This window comes from Physeter macrocephalus, chromosome 12 (genome assembly GCF_002837175.3).
Source record: "Physeter macrocephalus isolate SW-GA chromosome 12, ASM283717v5, whole genome shotgun sequence".
NCBI lineage: Eukaryota > Metazoa > Chordata > Mammalia > Artiodactyla > Physeteridae > Physeter > Physeter macrocephalus.
The window spans coordinates 66,761,904-66,785,448 of record NC_041225.1 but is presented as its reverse complement, the minus strand read 5'-3'; the positions used below and the strand labels follow the sequence as shown (position 1 = coordinate 66,785,448).

At 34.3% G+C, this 23,545-nt stretch overlaps 1 protein-coding gene across 18 annotated transcripts in view; it reads left to right on the top strand.

The window, feature by feature from the left end:
• The window catches only part of NRXN1 (neurexin 1), a 1,147,673-nt gene that overhangs the window by 138,721 nt on the left and 985,407 nt on the right, over positions 1-23,545 (top strand). Inside the window, exon 5 of one of the 18 annotated variants that reach the window (XM_024118757.1) lies at positions 13,175-13,188. The exons of the other annotated variants lie outside the window; for them this stretch is intronic. Within the exon in view, the coding sequence (XP_023974525.1) occupies positions 13,175-13,188 (14 nt within the window). The remainder of the gene's footprint in view (positions 1-13,174; positions 13,189-23,545) is intronic. 18 annotated transcript variants of the gene reach the window in all.

The window sequence follows — 23,545 nt, the reverse complement described above, 5'->3', positions numbered from 1 at the left end:
ATTGAACTCCTCCCCTGGTGCACTTAAAACACGACATTTACACACAAGTGCTTGCTTGCTTAAAACCTCAGAATGTCTCACTGCAGTGGCTTCTCCCGTTGCGGAGCACAGGCTCTAGACGCGCAGGCCCAGCGGCCATGGCTCACGGGCCCAGCCGCTCCGCGGCACGCGAGATCCTCCCGGACCAGGTCACGAACCCGTGCCCCCTGCATCGGCAGGCGGACTCCCAACCACTGCGCCACCAGGGAAGCCCCCTTAATTTTTGTTTTATACAGTATCGGATTATAGTAGGTTAACAATGTTGTGTTAGTTTCAGGTGTATAGCAAAGTGATTCACTTATACATTTATCTATTCTTTTTCAAAATTTTTTCCCTTTTAGGTTATTACAGAATATTGAGCCGAGTTCCCTGTGCTATATAGTAGGTCCTTGTTGGTTATCTGTTTTAAATATAGCAGTGTGTACATGTCAATCCCAAACTCCCAGTCTATCCCTCCTCCCCCACCCTTCCCCCTGGTAACCATAAGTTTGTTCTCTAAGTCTGTGAGTCTGTTTCTGTTTCGTAAATGAGTTCGTTTGTATCTTTTTTTTTTTTGATTCCACATATATGTGATATCACATGATATTTGTTTTTCTGTCTGACTTACTTCACTTAGTATGATAATCTCTAGGTCCATCCACATTGCTGCAAATGGTGTTATTTCATTCTTTTTAATGGCTGAGTAATATTCCATTTTATATATGTACCACATCTTATTTATCCATTCCTCTGTCAATGGCCATTTAGGTTGCTTCCATGTCTTGGTTACTGTAAACAGTGATGCAGTGAACACTGGGGTGCATGTATCCTTTTGAACCATGTTTTTCTCCAGATATATGCCCAGGACTTGGATTTCTGGATCATATGGTAGCTCTATTTTTAGTATTTTAAGGAACATCCATACTGTTCTCCATAGTGGCTGTACCAATTTACATTTCCACCAACAGTGTAGGAGGGCTCCCTTTTCCTCACACCCTCTCCAGCATTAATTGCTTATAGACTTTTTGATGATGGCCATTCTGACTGGTGTGAGGTGATATCTCATTGTAGTTTTGATTTGCTTTTCTCTAATAATTAGTGATGTTGAGCATCTTTTCATGTGCTTCTTGGCCATCTGTATGTCTTCTTTGGAGAAATGTTTATTTAAGTCTTCTGCCCATTATTTGTTTTTTTTGATATTGAGCTACATGAGCTGTTTGTAAATTTTGGAGATTAATCTCTTATCAGTCACATCATTTGCAAATATTTTAAACAGCCTCATATTAATGTGAAATCTTAAGGTGATAACATGAGCAAAGAAGTACTAAGAAGTTATTAATATGTATTATTGTAAAGATATTTTAAATACTTATAAATTGGATTTATTCCAAAAATATTACATCTTTCGAAAAAGTGCCTTTTATTGGTTATTGGAAAGCAGCTTATAGAAAAGACTTTAATGTTTAAGAAGTAATAACTTGGTATAATATTTAGTAAAATACTGTATTTTCCTAAGTGTATATTATATATTGTATCCAGTTTTGTTTATGAACATTTTTTAAAGGTGGTAAGTATAAAGTTTTTCACAGTATTTATATTTTCCACAATTTGCCTGAAATGTAATATTAGAACATAAATCAGTGATGCAACCAAAGTTTTATTCTATATTTAAGTGAAAAGTTGTTACCTGTAGGAAGGTTTTTAGCCCTATCATGTAAATTCTATTGTACTTAGTTCAAATATATACAGCAACTACATAAATATATTTCACTGTTAAAATTACATTTCTTTATTTCTGAAAAGAATACACAAGTTGCATCACAGTCTTTTCTTATTTTGAATCTGAGGTTAAAAAAATAAAATTGGAAAGCAGCTACTGCCAGAAATTGTTTTTAATTTGTTTTAATGGAAGACTGCTTTTAATTTGCCTGAACTTAAGAAATATTTATTGAGCATTTGCTATGTGTGTAGAAGTCAGTGACAGGTGGAGTAGGAATCACTGAAGAAAGGAAAACATAGTTACTGTCTTTAAATAACTGAACATATTAATATAAAAGAGTGTATTAAAAAATACAGGAACACAGTGCTTTGGACATTCTGAAGAGCTTAGAGAACACTTCCATTCTGAGGGGCCATTCAAAAGACTTCTGAAAGAGGGCACATCTGAATGAGCCAATTTGAAATCTTGGTATGATCTTAAATACTGAGTAGTTGAAGAGACTTAGTTTACAACACTAAAATTCTGTATCAGTCTTCACATTTCCAGAGTGATCCTTTTTTACTAGAAGAGTGAAAAATGATCAAGTTGTGTCTAAATGCAATGAAAATCTTAGCTGCTGTGCTAAGATTAAACTTTGTTTTTTAGGCTATAATAGTCTGCTTTGTCAAGTAGAATACCAATTAGGTATATTATAATCTGATATTTTCAAACAACAAGGAATCGTTTCCATGTTGTGACAATCCTAAAAAGATACTAAAACAGGAAAGCAAATTCTTAAAACAGGTGGTTATCAAATCCATCAGGTCAAGAAGAAGCCATTTCTTAATCAGAAATAGTATGTAAGTAGTGATTTGTGCTAATTATCATGTGAAAGTTAGAGTTAAGCCACAGAATTAAAATTGAGTACCTGTGTTATTGTTCTGATTTTGTGTGATTATTGAGAGTACATTGTTAGGGCAATTAGGAATCTGCTGTTGTCAAAGCAGAATGTGTTATTAAATGCAAGGAATATTATACTTTTTTTGAAGCTGATAATGGATTACACTTATTGTACTTCAAGATTTCTGCAGAAAGAGAGAAAGAGGGAGGAGGAAGAGGGAGGGAGGAGGGAGAGAGAAAAGAAAGGAAGGAGAGAAGGAGGGAACTTATGTCTAATGTGTTAACTCTCCCAGTTACTTGATTAATTTTATAGCCTTCCCTCCCACTTTGCATTTCTTTCTGTTCTAATCCCTCCCACATCCACCCCTTTCTTTACCATTCTCAGTGCCATCAGAGCCCTGGGCTGGGCTGTTCTTTCTTCTCAGTACTGACTGGCATGAGACCTCTACCAAAGTAGAATCAGAAAAAGTCCTGAATTTCAGCCTCCTCTGACCAAATCTCATGGACTTCCTTTTCTTCCTATCTGTGTGTGTACTCTGTTTGGGTCTTGACCATCTCCCCTCTTTCCCTTTTACAATTTCTAAAGGTTTTACTTTTTTAATGTTTGGGAGTAATATTCATACCATTTTTCTGGAAGTGCTATAATTCAAGAAAAAGTTGAGTCAGTTTTGACTTTTGTGAGGAGTAAAGAAATAGAGGAGAGCATAAGGTAGTGTTTTGAGTGCCTTTCTAGATTCATTCTGACAATTTTTCAAGAGTGCTCTCTGTTTCCTCCCGGACACCTCTGCCATCATTCTTGTCTTGAAGGATTGAGGAAACAGATATTATTTCTCAGTGCAGGGATAGTTACCAATGGAAAACTTAGTGGCTGAATAAAAGTTTAAAACACACTGGTTTTCTACTTTTTTCCCTTAAAAGGGATGCTCTTGTTTTGTTTTGTTTTCCCTACAGGAAAAATAGAGTTAACTATTTTACAGTTTGCTGTGAATTTTGGCAAAAACTAGAGTCCAAGTAAATAATTTGAGGTTAAAGTAAAAGCTTCACTTTCTGACAGAGCCCCTTGAGTCTATTCCTTAAACATGGAAACACCTTCATACGCATACCAGTGACTAAGTCTCATCTTTCCCCTCACCATGAACATAGTGCATGAGCATGGATGAAACACAATGGCAAAATTAAATATATGGCAGCTATTGACAGTTATGAAGAAATGTATGTCAAATTGCAAGCTCAGTATATCAAAAGGTATATGTCTGAACAGAATTCTAATATTTTAATTCATGGATATCAAGAGGCTAAAGTCAAGCTGTCAAAAGTTTGCAACATTTTTCCAAAGCTTCTTGTGTTTAAGACATCTACCCCACTCTGAGAATTGTACCAGCAGTTATTGAGTTTTTAGGGCAGGAGAATATTTCTGAAGCTTTTAACTATTCTGAGTATTTACAAATCCTGTTAGCTTTCTCAGTAAAATGGTATTCAGTAGCCTATTATATATCTGAAACTGATATTCTTGTAAAAATGTTTAAGTGCTTGGTTTTTATAGAGAGCTAGGCAATCCAAGAGAATAAAAGTAGACCATAGTACTCTACTGAATCAATTAGACGGGAGATGCAAGAATTTTCTTTTCCAACACCAGAACTCTAGTTAAATTGGAGTTGGTCAGATCTCTTTGGGATGCTAAAAAATATAAATTTGAATAAAATGAGGCTTAGTTGCATTTGTTTTTAGATAATTTTATTAATTTTGCAAGAAAAATATATTATGACAAGTGATTATTACCACTAACTGTAATAAGTACGCATTAAAACCCGTTTTCTATTGTATATCTGTCAGTCCTCATCCCAGTTTTAGCATATGCTGTAAATTGTTTTAGGTTCACTTGACTAATTTTTTTTCCTTGGGAAAGACACACGAAGGCCAATGATGTCCATATTAGAGGAGCACATGTTTGTTAATTGATGGCTGAGATAATGATGCTAATGTATCTCTTTGGATACGTTAGAACTTAGGTTCTCCAAAGGACAATGTACCTATTCTTAGAGACAAAAAGAACAAAATAAAAACTGTGTGCTTAAAGGATGTTTAAAACTTGCCAGGCAGAATATGAGCAAATGTCTCATGACTGTTGAGTGGGCTTACTGTTTCTTAGATGGACATATTGTCTGTTTCACACAAACACTCCCACCCAACCACCCAAGTGACTATTGATAGAACATGGAGTTTAATAATGTAATTTGTTTCCAAGCAGAGATAACTTCGCTTGAGCCTTAAAGTCCTATTCATAATTTTTCTTTTGTTTTTTGTAATTTTCTATATCTCAAGCTTTATGAGATTTTTGTCTGATTTTTCTCTGTATCATAGTTGTGTGCATAATAATTTTTTCTTCTTTTTTAAAATTAGAAGCATTTATTTAAATAGAAACTAGGGTATTATGACAAATAATACGTTTATTTTCCTAATAACTCTCCCTTTTATTCTTCTCATTTATATGTGCTTTTCCCTTTATTCTGAGTACAAATTATCTAGCCATTCATAAAAATGTTTGGGTAAATACCTATATATGTGATTTCACATTAAGTCAGCAGTATATGTTTGTTATACTCCCCAGTAGACTACTTAAAAGGAATCACAGGGCTTCCCTGGTGGCGCAGTGGTTGAGAGTCCGCCTGCCTATGCAGGGGACAAAAAAAAAAAAAAAGGAAGCACAAAAATGGTTTTAGTAGTCTATAAAATGATCAAATAAAAATCTCTGTATTAGTTAAAACCAAACCAGATCTTATTCCAAAACAAATTACAGAGTTCTTTATACTTAGTATGTGGGTTAAATTCCATACTAAAATATTCCAGATATTTGATGTTTTATTTCCCCTCTCAAAGAGTTACTTGAGGAGACACAATTATCTAAAATGCACTTATAACACCGGTCAATCTCTCTGTGCTAAACTAAATGGTGTAGACAAAGGATACACACACACACAGACACACACACACACACACACATGAGTCAGACCTCTGTATCCATGGGTTCTGCATCCACAGATTCAATCAATTGGATCAAAAATATTTGAAAAAAGTAAAATTCTAGAGTTTCAAAAAGCAGAACTTGAATTTGCTTCACACCGGCAACTGTTTACATAGCACTTACATTGCATTAGGTGTTATAAGTAATCAAGGTGATGTAAAATTTATGGGATGATGTGCATATATTATATGCAAATACCATGCCATTTTATATAAAGAACTTGAACATCCACTGATTTTGATATCTGTGGGAGGGGTCCTGGAACCAATCCCTAGCAGATACTGAGGGATGACTGTATATATGTATATGTGTGTGCATGTGTGTGTGTATATCAACAATATACAGAATTATTTACAATTTATAATTTATACCTTATGGCCAAAAAGATATTCATAAACTATTCCAAAAGTTCTTAATGTAGATTTTTTTTCCAATCTCATCATCAGAAATATCTAAATGGAATAAAATCTATTTGCTTTCACATTGAGGCCATTGTGGGAATTGTTAATGATACTGCTGGTTTCAGCAGGTATGTTCTTCAAGTCTCCTGGGAGAACTTCATTTTCATATTTTCACTCAGTTATGTCAGAGTTTTGTATGCTTTGAGACCAAGGAGATGTTTTTTTTGGAAGGTTTCATTATGGGGTCATCATAGCACTTTGATTAGTTTTCTTTAGTCTAGCATAAAATTGTTGAAAATAAAGAATTGTTGATGTTTTTAATTTTGTTTAAGAATATCGACAAAGTTGGCATCACTCATATTATTTTTGGTAATTTATGGCTAGTAAGCTTAACTGTTTAAACACCGCATTTTAATTTTAAACGTGTGTATTTAAGAAATAACTTTCTTGACCGGTAATAAATGAGCCATTGGTTATAGTTAATAATGTCTATGTATTAGGATGTCATAGCAGATCACAAAAGATAGTACATACTGTCACATCCAGGATGATAGATTTTATAAAACTGCGCTGCATAAAGATGAGCCCTTTTGTGCTACCTTGCAAGGTTGCTATAGTTACAGAGTGTTGATTTATGGGAATTTAACTTTTGGTAGTAATATTAGTTACTGAACCCAGTCTCATTTTATATTTTTCTTAAATCTCTCTTTGAAAATAACCTTTGTAACAGGTTCTGAATAATTTTTTATGATCTTTCTCTTTCTTTTTTCCGATAAATTATTTTGAATAAAGCAGAGAACAAAAACATTGAGCATATGTTTTCCTTCCAGACACTTACTATTAGACAGACTTTTTGCTTCCCCAACCAATTGTTGTTTTTCACTTTATAGAAAAAAACCCAGTATTAGTATTATATATTTTTTTAAAAAAGCAATATGTTCTCAGCTGGTAAACTCCATTTAATGGATACTATTAAAATCCATGGGTTTCTGTTATTCGATTTAGTTTAAGTCAGGATTGTAAGTATCTGTGAACAATGGGTTTCAGACTGTCATAGAGTTTCAAGTTTCCATGAGCTATTGCTACATTTTCATTGAAAGATAATGTGATTGTGAAAAACGTAGTTCAGATTCACCTCCTACAAGGCTACAGTGCCAAATATTGGAGCTCCAAGGAATGAATACATATTCTCCAGGAATATGCCTAGTTTCTACTCTCTGTGTAAAAGGAAGTAGGAAAGGTACTCCCCACATTCAAGGTATTTGTAGTTCTTTTGGGAGAGAAGAGCAAACTTCTGTCTTTTCTGGATACCTAACTGAACGGTGCTAGTAACCGTATCAGAATATTCATATAATTTACATAGTATTATAACTTCATGTTGTTACCTACAGCACAGTAAATTCCTCACTGGTAGGATTATGTTTTCCTCATCTTCATATCTTTCTGTTATGTCTAGCTAGGTCCCTTATATTTAGAAGTGTTCAAAAGAACTTCAAAAGAACAAATAATGCAAAAACCAATGAACCTTATAAGAGATTGAGTGTCTACACACAACCAAATATTATAGTTACGATTGATAATAGCTAACATATGTTGAGGGAAATACTCTATCTGCATAGATACTTTCAATAATTATATCAAATGTGATAAAAAGTAAAATAAAGAAGTGACATAAGCAAAATGGAATAGGCAGCTTCAAGCTTTCATCACTCCACAATAACATCAAAATGAGAATAAACTGTCAGAACCAAATTTATCAGAACTCTGGAAAATTCAGATGTTTACAGCAACCAAGTGAATGCTGAATTACAACATAAGAACATCAATCAATGTAATATACCATGTTAATAGAACCAAGGGATAAAACAAAACAAAGCATGATCACCTTGATGCAGAAAATGCTTTTGACAAAACCCAACATTTTTTCATGACAAAAACATACCAAAAAAAAAAAAAAAACTATGAAAAGAAGGGAACTTCAACATGATAAGAGGCATTTACAAAAAAATCTTACCCTACATTATACTCAGCGGTGAAAAACTAAAATTTTTTCACCTAAGATCAGGAAAAGACAGGATGCCCGTTTTCACTGTGCTATTCATCACTGCACCAGAGAAATCAGACAGGAAAAAGAAAGGAAATCCAAATTGGAAAGACAAAGTAAAATTATCTCTCTATATATATGACATGTATATATGCATGTATATATATGTATGTATGTATATATATGTGTGTGTGTGTGTATATATAATCCCAAAGAATCCACAGGAAAGCTGCTAAAGCTAATAAATGAATTCACCAAAGTTGCAGGGTACAAATTCAACACACAAAAATCAGTTTTGTTTCTATACACCTGCAATGAACAATCCAAAAATGAAATTACAAAAGCTATTCCATTTGCAATAGCATCTAAAAGAATAGAAATAAATTTAACCAAGGAGGCGAAAGACTTGTACATTGAAAACAACAGAACATTGCTGAAAGAAATTAAAGACCTAAATAATTAGAAAGGCATCTTGTATTCCTGGGTAGGAAGACTTAATCTCACAGATTCAATGGAATCTTTACCAAAATTCCAGTAGCCTTTTTTTTTTGGCAGAAATGGAAAAGCCTATCCTCAAATTCCTATGGAATTTTATGAGACCATGAATGGCCAAAATAGTCTTGGAAGAGAAGAACAAAATCAAGAAAACTCATGCATTTCAATTTTAAAACTTATTACAAGGCTACAATAATTAAAGCAATGTGGTACTGGCATAAGTGTATACATATGTGTGGTACTGGCATAATGATATACATATAAACTGATGAAATAGAATTGAAAATCTAGAAATAAACCTATACATTTCTGGTCAATTGATTTTTGATAAGCATGCTGGGATAATTTGATGGGGAAAGAATAATTTCCTTGACAAATGGTGCTAAGACAATTGAATTTCCACATACAAAAGAATGAAGTTAAATGCCTTTCTTATACTGTATACAAAAATTAATCCAAGATAAATCAATGACCTAAATATAAGAGCTAAAAACATAAACTTTTAGAAGAAAATATAGGGGTAAATTTTTATGACTTTGGATTTGGTGATGAATTATTAGTTATGACTCCAAAAGCACAAGCAACAGAAGAAAAAATAGGTAAATTGGACTTTATCAATATTAAAACTTTTGTGCATTACAGGACCTTATCAAGAAATTGACAGTAGTGGTTGCCAAAGTCTGGAATGGGGATGGGTACAATGGGTGAAGATGGTCAAAAGGTACAAACTTCCAGTTATATGATAAATAAGTTCTGGGGATGTATGTACAACATGGGGACTATCAAGACTATATCATATATTTGAAAGTTGCTAAGAGAGTAGATTTTAAAAGTTCTTATCACACAAACCCAAAATTTTAACTACGTGAGGTGATGTGTGCTAACCAAACTTGTAGTAATCATTTTGCAGTATATACATATATCAAATCATTATGTTGTACACCTGAAACTAATACAATGCTATATGTCAGTTATCCATCAATAAAACAAAAAAAAGTGAAAAGACAACCTACAGGATGATAGAAAACATTTGCAAATCATGTATCTAAGAGTCTAATATACAGAATATATAAGGAACTCATAAAATAAAAAACAAAAACCCAATGTGCGGAGGGCTTGACTAGACATTTCTCAGTAGAATATATAATACAAATGGCCAATAAGCCCATAAAAAGTCCCATATCATTAGTGATCAGGGAAATGCAAATCAAAACCACAGTGATATACCATTTCACATCTACTAGGATGACTACAGTCCAAAAAATGGAAAATAACAAATTTTGTAAAGGACATTGTGAAATTGGAACTCTTGTACATTTCTGGTGGGACTGTAAAATGGCACAGTTGCTGTAGAAAACAGTTTGCTAGTGGTGGAACAATTTGATGAAAACTGTATGAATCCACTTATATGAGTTACCTAGAATGGGCAAATTCATTGAAATAATGTAAATTAGAAATTATCAGGGACTCAGGTGGTTGGGAGTAATGTGAATTTATTGTTAATGGTTGCAGTTTGGGTAATAAAAAATGTTTTGGAAATAGATAGTTGTGATAGTTGCATGACATTGAATATGATTAATGCCATTGAATTATACACTTAAAATAGTTAAAATGGCAAATTTTTAAGAATGTATTTTACCACAAAAAATTTTTTTAATTGAAGTAGATCTGATTTACAATATGGTGTTAGTTTCAGGTGTATGGCAAAGTGATTTGATTATACATATATATGCATTTATCTATATTCTTTTTTTTCCATTATTTTCCATTATAGTTTATTATAAGATATTGAATATAGTTTCCTGTGCTATGTAGTAAATCCTTGTTGTTTATTTTATATATGGTAGTGTGAATCTGTTAACCCCACACTTTCAGTTTTCCACCCCCTCCTCTTCCCCTTTGGTAACCATAAGTTTGTTCTTTATGGCTGTGAGTCTGTTTCTGTTTTGTAAATAAATTCATTTGTGCTGTATTTTAGATTTCACATATAAGTGATGTCATATAATATTTGTCTTTCTCTGACGTACTTCACTTAGTATGATAATCTCTAGATCCATCCATGTTGCTGCAAACATTGGCATTATTTAATTCTTTTTTATGGCTAAGATGCCACCACATCTTCTTTATTCATTCATCTGTTGATGGACATTTAGTTTTCTTCCATGTCTTGGCTATTGTAAAATAGCACTGCTATGAACACTGGGATGCATGTATATTTTCGAATTAGAGTTTTTGTCTTTTCTGGATATATACCCAGAAGTGGGATTGCTGGATCATACAGTAACTCTATTTTTAGATTTTAAGGAGCCTCTGTATTATTCTCCATAGTGGGTGCACCAATTTGCATTCCCACCAACAGTGTTGGAGGGTTCCTTTTTCTCCACACCCTCTCCAGCATTTATTATTTGTAGACTTTTTGATGATGGCCATTCTGACCAGTGTGAAATGATATCTCATTGTAATAGTTTGATTTGCATTTCTCTAATAATTAGCAATATTGAGCATCTTTTCACATGCCTTTTGGCCATCTGTATATCTTCTTTGGACCTAAAATGTCTGTTTAGGTCTTTGCCCATGTTTGGATTGGGTTATTTGTGTTTTTGATATTGAGTTGTATGAGCTGTTCATGTATTTTGGAAATTAAACCCTCGTTGATCACATGGTTAACAAATATTTTCTTGCATCCCATAGGCTGTCTTGTCATTTTGTTGATGGTTTCCTTTCCTGTGCAAAAGCTTGTAAGTTTGATTAGGTCCCATTTATTTATTTTTGCTTTTATTTCTGTTGCCTTGGGAGACTGAACTAGGAAAACATTGCTATGCTTTATGTCAGAGAATTTTTTGCCTATGTTCTCTTCTAAGAGTTTTATGATGTCATGTCTTATATTTAAGCCTTTAAGCCATTTTGAATTTATTTTTGTGTATGGTGTGAGGGAGTGTTCTAACTTCATTGATTTACATGTGGCTGTCCAGCTTTGGTAACACCACTTGCTGAAGACACTGTCTTTTCTCCATTGTGTATTCTTGACTCTTTGTTGAAGATTAATTAATCAACCGTAGGTGGGAGGGTTTATTTCTGGGCTCTCTAATTTGTTCCATTGATCCATATGTCTGTTTTTGTGCCAACACCATGCTGTTTGATTACTATAGCTTTGTAGTAGTGTCACTGTAGCTTTGTAGTAGTGTCTGAAGTCTGGAAGGGTTATCTTCTTTTTCCTTAGGAAGCTTTGTTCTTTTTCCTCAGGATTGCTTTGGCAGTTCTGGGTCATTTGTGGTTCCATATAAATTTTAGGATTATTTATTCTAGTTCTGTGCAAATTGTCATGTGTAGTTGGATAGGGATCACATTAAATCTGTAGATTGCTTTAGGTAGTATGACCATTTTAACTATAGTAATTCTTCCAATCCAAAAACATGAGATAGCTTTCCATTTTCTTGAATCATCTTTGATTTCCTTTATCAGTGTTTTGTAGTTCTCAGCATATATGTCTTTCACCTCCTTGGTTAGGTTTATTTCTAGAAATTTTATTTTTTGATGTGATTTTAAAAGGGATTAGTTTTGTACTTTCTCTTTCTGACATTTTATTGTTAGTGTAAAGAAATGCAACAGATTTCTGTACATTAATGATGTATCCTGCTACCTTGCTGAATTCATTTATCAGTTCTAATAGTTTTTATGTGGAGTCTTTAGGATTTTCCACATAAATTATCATGTCATCTGCATATAATGACAATTTCACCCCTTACATTCCAATTTGGATACCTTTTATTACTTTTGCTTTTCTGATTGCTGTGGCTAGGACTTAACTCTTGGCTTATTTTCTCTTGTTAAATTACATGGATAGATAGATATGGACTTCTTTTAAAGGTATGTAAGCAACAGTCTTGCAATTTTTCTTAGGTCTCAATAAGATACATAGTAAAAGGTAGTATACCTGAGATCCATATTTTCATGAGGGAAATCTTTCCTGGATTTCCCAGAGAACATATGTTTTCCCCCTATCCTACATTACACACACACAAAATCACATAAGGAATCAGAACAACCAGAAAAAGTATTATCATTCTCCTTTGAGACTTAGAGATTAGCAATCAACATAGAGATGTTACTGGCATGAAGGAATTCACTGATATCACGTTGAAAGCAAGATCAGGAAATGCTGACACATGGGGTAGAAGGTTAAGGTTGACTTGTGAGGAACTGGACACGAGCACATGGAGAGTGGCCAATTCATAATCAGTCTGTCTTGCATATAAATATTACCATGGTATGAATGTATGTTCATGGCCCCGTCTGTTGCTGGCAGTGAGTCATGCTTACAAATAAAATAAATGTTAGCAAGTTTGTACAAGTAGTATACTTTTTACAAATCCTATGAATGATATTCTAAGAAAGAACAAGTTTTAGAAGCAAAATATATCCTTAAGTTGACAATTTTTACAACTGATTCTGTGCAGTGGTGTTAACTTTGCTGGGAGAACCAAATTTTATGTAATTTGAATAATACTCAATAATGTTCACCAGTGTTTTCCAGTGTTTGAATGTTTGCTGCAGTTGTCTGTAAATACTTTAACAAACAAAATGCAAAACAAAAGAAGATATGAATGTTGTTGTGGACTATGTAAACATGAAATCTGAAAATAATTTAAAACTCTTGCGAAAGTAGTATAAATTTCAATGGCAAAACAAAACTCCGGGCAAGTCTATAAAATACTGTATTCTAAGAGGAAATTAAGTTATATGAAGCAGTGTATAACCTCATGTCCAACTTCAAGATTATTTTGGATTTCCTCTTAATAATTAGACTAACATCAATGTAAGATGAAAAAATTCTTTGTGTGACATATTTGTCACAAAAAAAAGATTGGTGCTATAAGATAGAGTAGCTAAATTTGTGTGCTTTAAAATTTCTTTTTAAGAATGATGACTTTAAAATATTAATAGCTGTTATATTAAATTACAATTTAAAAATAATTTTATGGGCATTCATTTTGTATTAATGTTCCTTTTAAAGTTTTATATGATATATCTATATTAGGTAAATATATTTTTATGTTATTGAAATATATAAACTCTTCATAATATATTTTTTCATAACAGTGAAAGAACCTGTGCATTTACTTATATCTTTTTTATAGAAAATCTCTGAAAATTTTGTATAATCCTATCACAGAAATATGATTTACCGGTTATGATTATGATCACATTATTATTTTAAAATAAAATTTTACTAAAAATACAGAAAAACTTATGATTGCAGGGATTCCCATGAAGTCCTGTGAATTCCAATCTCTTGTTCCAAAATCTCAAAGACTGTTATTTGTCAGTAATTTAGAACACTATTCAAGGTGACAATAAAAATGCTGTGGTGTATATGGGATTTTCTTTAACTTCATGGGCTTAATCCCCATGTGTAAGACCTAGTACCTGGGAAGTCTTCTATGTTTTGCTTTTTCTCTCTGGGTGCCAAGGGAAGAAAACTGCACTAGAGCCTGATAAACATAGTTTAAACATTAGCTTTGTCATTCACCAGCTATGTCACCTTAGCTGTTGCTTAAATTCTCTGAAATTTATTTTCTTCTACAATACTGAAAGCAGTATAGTTAAGCAAGAGATAATACATGCAAAGTGCCTGACAAATAGTAGAAATATCATAAATGAAGTTATTGTATACTTTTTAAAATTTTATCAGAGCAACAGGAGTAAAAACAAACATAGTAATGATGGTTTTAAATGTGATATATCTATGTCTGATGTTAGTGAGAAAATACCACCAGAAAGGAAATATATAAGTGAATATCTACTTAAATGTTAGGAAATTTATTTTTGATATGCTAGGTAGTATAACCTAATTCAGAGTCTAGAAATTCATAAATTCCACTTTAAGTTTTCAAGTCATTTTTCATGGAAATAGTGTTTTCTTTTGAATGATATGTGCTTTGGATGGATGTTTTTTTAAAGGGGTATATTATTCAAGAATTTGCTAGACTGTTTGCATCATAATTTTCTGTTGAAAAGCATTACCCTTTAGTGTAAATTTCATGTATTTTTAATTACATAAATGTTCATAGTCATTATTATTTAACTTAGTACATAGGTTTAAACTACTCCCAACTCAAACCAGAGTCCAGCACTCTCCCAGTCCTGTTTGATATTGTCCATACCTCATTTTACCTCATTTAGAAGTCTTTTTGGGTGGGAAAAAACCCCCATGTATCCATTCTTACAGAATTAGTGGCATTTCACTGACTTTTTCAGTCCTATTTTCATCAGCATCATGAGAACAAAGACATCTTAATGTCCAATTACCATTGCAAAGGAAAAGTAGAAATGGCCAACCAAAATAAAGAAAAATGCTATATTTCTTAAAACTTATAGGTGAGTAGCATTTGCTTTGCTAGAAACAGTCAATACTCTTTTCTATTTCTTTCGGAAAGCTGGAACAAGGGAGAAATGTGCATATTTTGCAGTAGAATGCATTAGAGGCCAATATTCTTTGCTTTTATGGGTAAAGGGGAATAGATTGCTAAAGAAAATAAGAAAATAAAACTTCCCAAAATACTTAAGATGAGATTACATATTTATTAGCCTAAGATTTTAATGGAATTATGCTTTTAAGCGGAGAGGACCCTCAAATTTCAAATATCTGTCTTAGAAAATCATCTTTTGTTTTATTCTCAGAGAACGTTAGATAAGTTCATCTGAATCATGTTTTGACTTGACTTAATGTGTTTTATTCAGTTGATGACAGGGTGTTGCTTACTAATCCATAGTTAACCCTCAGATCTGGTCTACACCTCTTACTTACCTGTTTCCTGGCACAGTTAGACCGTGCCTCAACTTGTGTGTTCTCAATCATAATTGTTCCCCAAGGCTTAGTACACGCATTGTTTAAAGCTTGTTATCTGTGGCAGCTAACTTTTGGTTGGTTCAAGTTAGTACTGTCCCATATTGATGTCTCTTGTGATTTATCCTCTTCCTTCAGTGATCTGCAGCATTATTTTTGGTATGTTTCTATAGGCCTAAGTTCCAAAATTGGTGCTCACTGTCAAATTCCATTTCTTTGTGTCTGGGAAGGAAAGCCTGTTATTCTGAAAACAAAACAAAACACAAATTCCTGATTCTGCTATCTATGACACCTAAGGCAAATTATTGACCATTTAGAGCCAAAGTTTCTTATTTGAAATGTGAAGAACCTTAGAAACAATAATGACAATTAGATGAGAGCATGTTTTTAAAAAACACTCACTTGTTCATGCAACAAATATTAGTGAGTGCCTTTCATGTCCTGTGGGTTGTTCTATCTGCGAGAGACACAATGGTTAATGGAACTTATATTCTAATGCTTATGAATTGTGAAAGTTTGAATGTAATATCATCGCTACTATAGCCAGTCTACAAGGTAGATACCTTTATTTTTATTGAGTTTAGTTAATTTTACTTGGTCAACAAAAAATGTAATGTCATCTTGGCCTTTCAGAATACACACTGCTGATTTCAAGTTGGTCATAGGAAAAATAAAGGGAGATTGCCTGATATTGGGTGAGTAGAGTTAAATCTCCCAAGAACCCACATAGAAAGTTTTAAATACTCATAAAACATTCAAACTCTGATCTTGTATCTCTTGTTAATAACTTTAAAAAAGGCAACTCCTTTGCTTTATGGATGTGTCGTAGCTCCAAAGCAAATGTTTCCGCTCTTCTCATATCTGACTGCAGAACTCTGGCAGAGAGAGCCATTTGTCTGTGTCGTTGTTCTCCATGTCCCTGGAATTCATTTCTGTTGCTATCACAACATACTGGGAGGCATCTTTAAACCAGTGTTGAAAATGTATTTTTATTTCTCCCATAGCCCAATTTGTGTGGATTGCTGTATGGCAGGACTTAGAACAGACCGAAGATCAGTCCCAAGTAAGAGAATGCCTCAGTACATCTTTGTCATGCTGTTCTCTGTAACATTAAGACCATAATGATTTGGCATGATTCTTTTCCTGTAGCAGATACTTGGATCCACAGATGCCTATAGGCATATCCAGGCACTTCAGAATAGCAAGAAAAGCGAAGGTGGAAACAGAGAATTCTAATTATATATCTACCCCTTCACAGCATAGGCCACAGGCAAAACTAGGAAACAGTATCTTGACAAAGAAGTCCCACCTGCCCTCCTGGAACTTCTGTCCTACCTTAGTGTTTTCCTTAATGTGCTGCATGTAACATCATATGGCTGATCCCAGATTACTAAACAAAGAGGTTTGTTTTTTTTAAGAAAGTGGTTTCAACATTATGAGGGAAAATAAGAAATTTTATTGGAGAGAAAGGGTTGTTCAGAACTCCTGCAATTACATTGTATAGATTCGTTCCCAGCCTTATGTACTAATGTAAAGAGAAAAATCATTAGTAATAACTATTGATACAAATAAACTAGTAAATTGCCATGGCTTGCTTATAAGCAGAATCTTTGGGGCATTGGGTTTAGTGCTTATATTAATCAGAGTTTTCCAGAGAAACAGAACCAATATGATATACATATGAAGAGAGAGAGAGAAAGAAGGGATTTTAAGGAATTGGCTCACACACATGTGGAGGCTGCTAAGTCCAAAATCCAGTAAACTGGAGATTCCTCTAAGAGTTGATTAGTCTTCAGTCTAAAGGAAACTCAGGCAGAATTTCTGAGTTCCAGTCAGGAGGCAGAAGTCCTTCTTTGGAAAACCTCAGTCTTTGCTTTTAAATCTTTCACTGATTGGATGAGGCCCACCCACATTATGGAGGGTGATCCACTTTACTTGAAGTCAAGTGATTGTAAATGTTAATCACATCTACAGATTCCTTTGTAGCAATATCTATACTAGTGTTTCACCAAATAACTGCTCACTACTGTCTTATCAAGTTACACATAAACACAGACAATACTCATCTACTTTGTAAAAATGTTGTATTCATAGCATTGTTAAAATGTTTCTTTGTACCTTAAAATTTGGGGGGAAAGTAAAAATCTACCTGATGGTTTTTCACATTTGGCACAGGTGATGCTGAAGAGAGCTTTTCCCCTGGGTATATCTGATTCTCATGGCCAATCTAGTAAGCCATACTGTTTATTGGATTCTGTGGGTGGCATAAAGGGAAACATCTACAAATGAATGCATAATTTCTTCTTCATCTTTAATTAGATCCTTATAGCTCCATCAGTTTGAAGAACAGGTAGTCTCTCTGATCCCTGCAGTTGTAGACATACAGTGTTTATAAAAAGCCAGTACATCAAGCCCATGTATATTTCTTTTAAGGAAAAACAAACAAACAAAAACCAAAAAGCAAAACAGGAACTGTTGGCTGTTTCATTTGTCTGGAGCTATAAGGCTAAGGGGAGGAGGAGTAGCTTCTGTGTGCCTGGCCCAGCTATTGATCAGAGAAACCGCTAGACAAAAAAATCAAACTCACTAAGGCTTCCAGAACTTCCAAAGCCTCTTCACAGGGTCCTCTACTCACAGGAGAAATACAAAATGGCACTCTGCCCCAGGTGGGTCCCGGGTTAGGGCCTGGTACTAATGAGAGATTTAAAGCATCTAAAAGTGGGCTCTGGTAATATAGAAATTAACAAAGCAGCATTAGTTTTTCCCATTTTAAATTCTTATTTGCAATAACTTTGTAATTCTCCTAGTTTTCAGACACTTTTTGAATTGTCCAGGTCAGAAATATTTAAAACTGTATTTATTCCCTTTCACAACCGTGGTACCTCCTTCCCTGAGAAACAGAATCCAGAGAAGCAGGAAAGGCAAACCTTGAAAACAGACTTACAGTCCTTTTGGAATTTAACACTGGAGGTGGAGGAGTGGCAGCTGGTTGGATGTGAATCACAATCAATTAACATTTATAGAATGCCTATATGGCTCCATCTCAGTAGGGTTGTTGCCAAGAAAGATAATTCTCCAATGCTTTTTGCATTCTTCCCACAGAGCAAGGCTTTGCTAATCTCCTCTGGCTTGCTGCTAACCCTGCAACAAGTTTCACTCATGGCTTTATGAGTATGACATTATAGTGAAGTCATCATCAATATGTATTTAATAAAACTTTACATACTTATTTTCATTCAGACTCTAAATAAAATATAAACATCACCTTGTTTTCAAGAAAGTTACAGACTAAGCAGGAGGGCAAAATATGAATTAAAAACAGTGAAAGATCAGTAGACATATAGTATTTATATAGTGTGTATATATATAGTATATATATTTTTCCATTAAATTGTCAAAGACTGAAAACATGTAGAGTTCAAACAAAGAAGGAATCACCAGAGTGCAGTGGTCCAGGGAAGGTGTGTGGGGATGGTGGAACTTGATCTGAGTGTGCAAAGAAGTTGAGTATTTGAACAGGAAGAGAAAAAAGTTCACCTGTTAAGGTAGAATTTTCTACTCTCCCTACCATCCTTTAACTGGCCTACTAAGCACTGAGCCCGGAATGGAAAAGTGTCTTGATATGTTCACAGTCTCACTTTGGTCTAACTTGTTTAGAAGAATCAATAGAGAAAAATCACTGCAGTGTCCTCCTGTGTATTTTGAGGCAGGGTTACACCCAGCAGGTCAACATTCAGCAAGGACGCTATCCTGTGGATGAGTTCCTTAAGTTCTAATGGGAAAAAAAGAGAAATGAATTAAAGTGAAATCTGAATATTTCAATAAAAATGAAATATAAAAATTACTATTGTGAGGACTTCCCTGGCAGCGCAGTGGTTAAGAATCCGCCTGCCAATGCAGGAGACACGGGTTCGAGCCCTGGTTCGGGAAGATCCCACGTGCCGTGGAGCAACTAAGCCCATATGCCACAACTACTGAGCCTGCGCTCTAGAGCCCGCGAGCCACAACTACTGAAGCCCGTGTGGCTAGAGCCCGTGCTCCGCAACAAGAGAAGCCACCGCAATGAGAAGCCCGCACACCGCAATGAAGACCCAAAGCAGCCAAAAATAAATAAATAAATTTATTTTAAAAAAATACTACTGTGGATATGTGGAGAGAGAAAAGGGGAAGTAACTTACTATCTCGAAAGCATTCAAAAATTTTAACCAGGAACGAACATACTTCCTTTGACCAATGAAAGAATCACATTTGTTTTTAAGTCAGTCTCCCGTATGAGACATATGAATCCTCAGGATTCATTCACCACACTAATATCTTGGGATAATTGGGAATAAGCTTAATTGTCTCCTAAGAAAATTAAAAAAAATCAATGTCTCTTCTACCATGTTACTGCTTGAAAATATGAAAACTGAACAGTAGGCAAATGTTGAGATAGCTGGATATATATCAATTGCTGTGATAAACTGTTATATTTTATCTCATTACAATTGTAGATGCATACTATAATAAGTTAAGAAGATTTTGAAAGAAATGAACTCATGAGCAATATGCATTATAATATATATATCCAAAGAGAATAACAAATGTGGAGATTCCTATTTTTACATCAGACACTGAGATTTACCCACTTTTGTTCTCCTCGTGTTTGGTACCATGCTTGATATATAATAGATATTCAAAAAGCATTCGTTGGGCTTAGTTGCATTTCAGGTGGAAAGCACTTAGTTATAAAGCATATACTAAGTAATTGATATTGTCTCTATCACTAGACCACAGTGTTTTTTGTGACTTCCTGAGTGGAAGCCGCTCCGCGGCACGTGGGATCCTCCCAGACCGGGGCGCGAACCCGGTTCCCCTGCATTGGCAGGCAGACGCGCAACCACTGCGCCACCAGGGAAGCCCCTGAGTGGAATTTTTATTATGATAATAGTGTCACAGACATTTGGAAATGCTTTAAGATGAATAGATAGGTAGATAAAATCCTTTGCTAAATTTTCATTAGGTAGAAAAATCTTGCTTGCAGTTTTTGTTTTGTTCTAAGTCTAGGCCCATTATCTAAGCAGAAGATGCATCATGTGCTTCTACATTTCAACAATTTTAGTTTTAACTATGGATTTATTTGGGATCACACTTTCCCATCTAATGATCACAATCCAGTAGGGGCAGGAGGAAGATAGTCTTAGGAGTTCTGCTCTGATCCTGCAAATACACACCACAGGACAGACTACCTCTTAGGAGTCAGGCTACATCAAACAGTGTAATAAACAATGCAGAACTCCAGGGTTCTTTCTACCTGCAACGCCTTCCGCTTAGAACTTGAATCCTTTGGGATGCTTGGTTGGGCTGAGTCTAGTTGCATTATCTGTTGCTAGATTCGGGAAGGGAAGGGTCTGTCACCTTTTAAACTCTGGGCTGTTAGTGAAAACTGCTAAGATGTGATAAGAATCTAAGATGAAATCAGATTTGATTGAAGCAGAAAAACTGACTGGGGTGCTGTTTGCTTCTGCCACCCATTAGTTTAGCTTGACCATCTCTCAATTCAGAATCATCATTCCTGGAACTTTTGTGCCTAGCTATTAAGCTGTTGGTTCTGTTCGTTCCTTGCTTACCTCTACACAAATCCCACAGGAAGAATGTGACTGGGGAAAAGTAAAATATCATAACTGAGCAACTAAATTTTTAAGAGCTAACATAATTGATTGGCACGAGGTAGAAATCTTATCTTGTTTCCCAAGAGCAAACTTGCAAACCATAAAGAGGAAAGCATTGGAGGAAAGATGCTGGGTTTTAGCAGAGGGATTTGATTATGCAGTAATAATAACAACAATAAAAGTAACAATACTTGTTAACATTTGTTGAGGAACTGTCATATGTCAAGCATGTATCAGTTTTTCACAGGAACTGTCTCACTATTAGAGAGATCATATTAATAATAAAATCTTAGTATCTTCATATTTGGTGTACTAAGGTTTGGGGACAATTTAGTTTTATTTAATTCAAATTTTAGTATAATCATGCTAAAAAAAAATCTACCCCACTTAAGAAGTTGAGTTATAAATGTGTTCTACTCTTAAAACAAGAAAAGGTACTCTGAAACTTTGTTTCAGGGAAGGACAGACCTGATATTACTAGACGATTTTCTAGTTAAACAAAACTACCATATGTAGAATGCTCTAGTAAAAATAATTCTATATTCTAACCTAAAATACCACTTTTTTTTTTTTGGTATGGACAGCTGTAATGGCTTTTTAACATATTATTTATTTGTGGTCCTGCCGGTTTTAGTCTCTAAATCCACCCATGTGACAGTTTTCTACAGATATATGCATTTGCATTTCTAAGATGCTTTTGACAGGACATCTTCTCCTTATTGGACACAAATTCTTACTCCTCAGCATAGTATTTGGAAATGTAAAAGATTTTCAGGTTGCCTACTGAACTGAAGAAATCAAATGTAACAATGTGTTGATGGTAGGTCTGGTGATTCGTGGAAAGGAAGGGCCCACAGGGAACTGAATGAGATTCAACTTCTTCCTGTTAATGGTATTAAGGATTTTTTTTTTTTTTTTTTTTTTTTTTTACTAAGCATAATTCTGTAGAAGTAAGATGAAGACCATCTCTTGCTAAAAAAATATGTATTAAAAGGGAATAAAATTCATTATTACTTTTATTACTACCATTTCATTTAGAGGAGGGGGATATAACATTTCTTTTAGAATTTGATTATACCACATTTCATCCAAAATTATTCTCAAAGCAAGATCCTAAACGGGAAGATTATTTCAAAGCTAATGTAGAACAGAATCCTAAAGATCCCCCTGTTCTCCCTGTGTGACCTGTGGCCACTTGGTACCTCAGGGTCCTTCATCTATTGAAAACACTCATTTTGCAGAGTGGTTGTGAGAATTAAATCTAATGTGAACAGTGCACCTGACACAGAATTGATATTATGATATGTGTGTGTTTTGATATTCAATTTAAACTATCTAAGGTTCTGTCCTAGGAAAAAATTAATTAGAATTAACTATTTCTTAGAGATTTCTTAGAAATGTTGGATAAATTAAAGTCAGAAATAAGGATGGCATCTGAGCTAAAAGAGGAGAGTCATTCTTTGCAGAACACTTGATGCCCCAATGTAACAGGCTTTGTTGATGATGCTTTTGTATTTATTTTAACTGACTTAACAAATACTTGTTAAACATGTGTAATGTGCCAAAATACTATGTTGGGCTCTCGAAAACCATATAAGACACAGTTTGTCTGCACTCAGGGAGATGCTTTATTATAAACTGAATTAAGGAATTTGAAAAAATAAGGTCACAAACCAATAGGGTGTGTCAGAGTCAAGACTGGGTGCTATACTTGATAAGAATTTATTTCATTCAGTGGGATCTGAAACCACTCACTCTCTGGAGGCACTGGCCAGGTCAGCATTATTTTGCATGTAACAGCATAAATCTCCATTGACCAGCCTTTGGATTTAAATACAAAAAACACTTCTGGAGTTTTTCTTCCATATACAATATAGAATTTCTAAAATAATTAATAATGATTTAATAGCTGCAATGTGGATGTTTTGAAAAATTACTCAATCCTTTGCAGTTATTAAGCAATGTGTATATAATGCCCCAAATGTTCTAGAATGCAGCTATCGCTGAGCATTTCTGCAAGTTCTCTAAAGTGAGGTTTATGGTAATTCAGAGCATAGGTTCCCCCCATTTCAAAAATAACTCAGAACCTATGTACTCTGCTCCTCCCCAAATGCCAAAATTATCAGACCTGAAATGAGTTCAGTTACAGTCAACTTGATGCTTTATTTTTTTAATCCATCCATAGAAACAGTATTATTAGATTGATCCATCTTATAATTATGAAGTTATATAGAAATAACTGTGTAATGAACCAGCAATTACCTCAAAGCACGTGGGTTCTGATTTATAGCAGGGATTTTGAATACCAGGTTGTTTTCTTTGTTTGTTTGTATTCTGATCCTCTGAGGATATTGATTTTATTTACCAAATTTTATATACTGTTATTATGTGCCAGGCACCATTCTTAGTGCTATACAAATATAACCACATTTGATTCTTAGAACAACCTTAAGCATTAGATATTACTG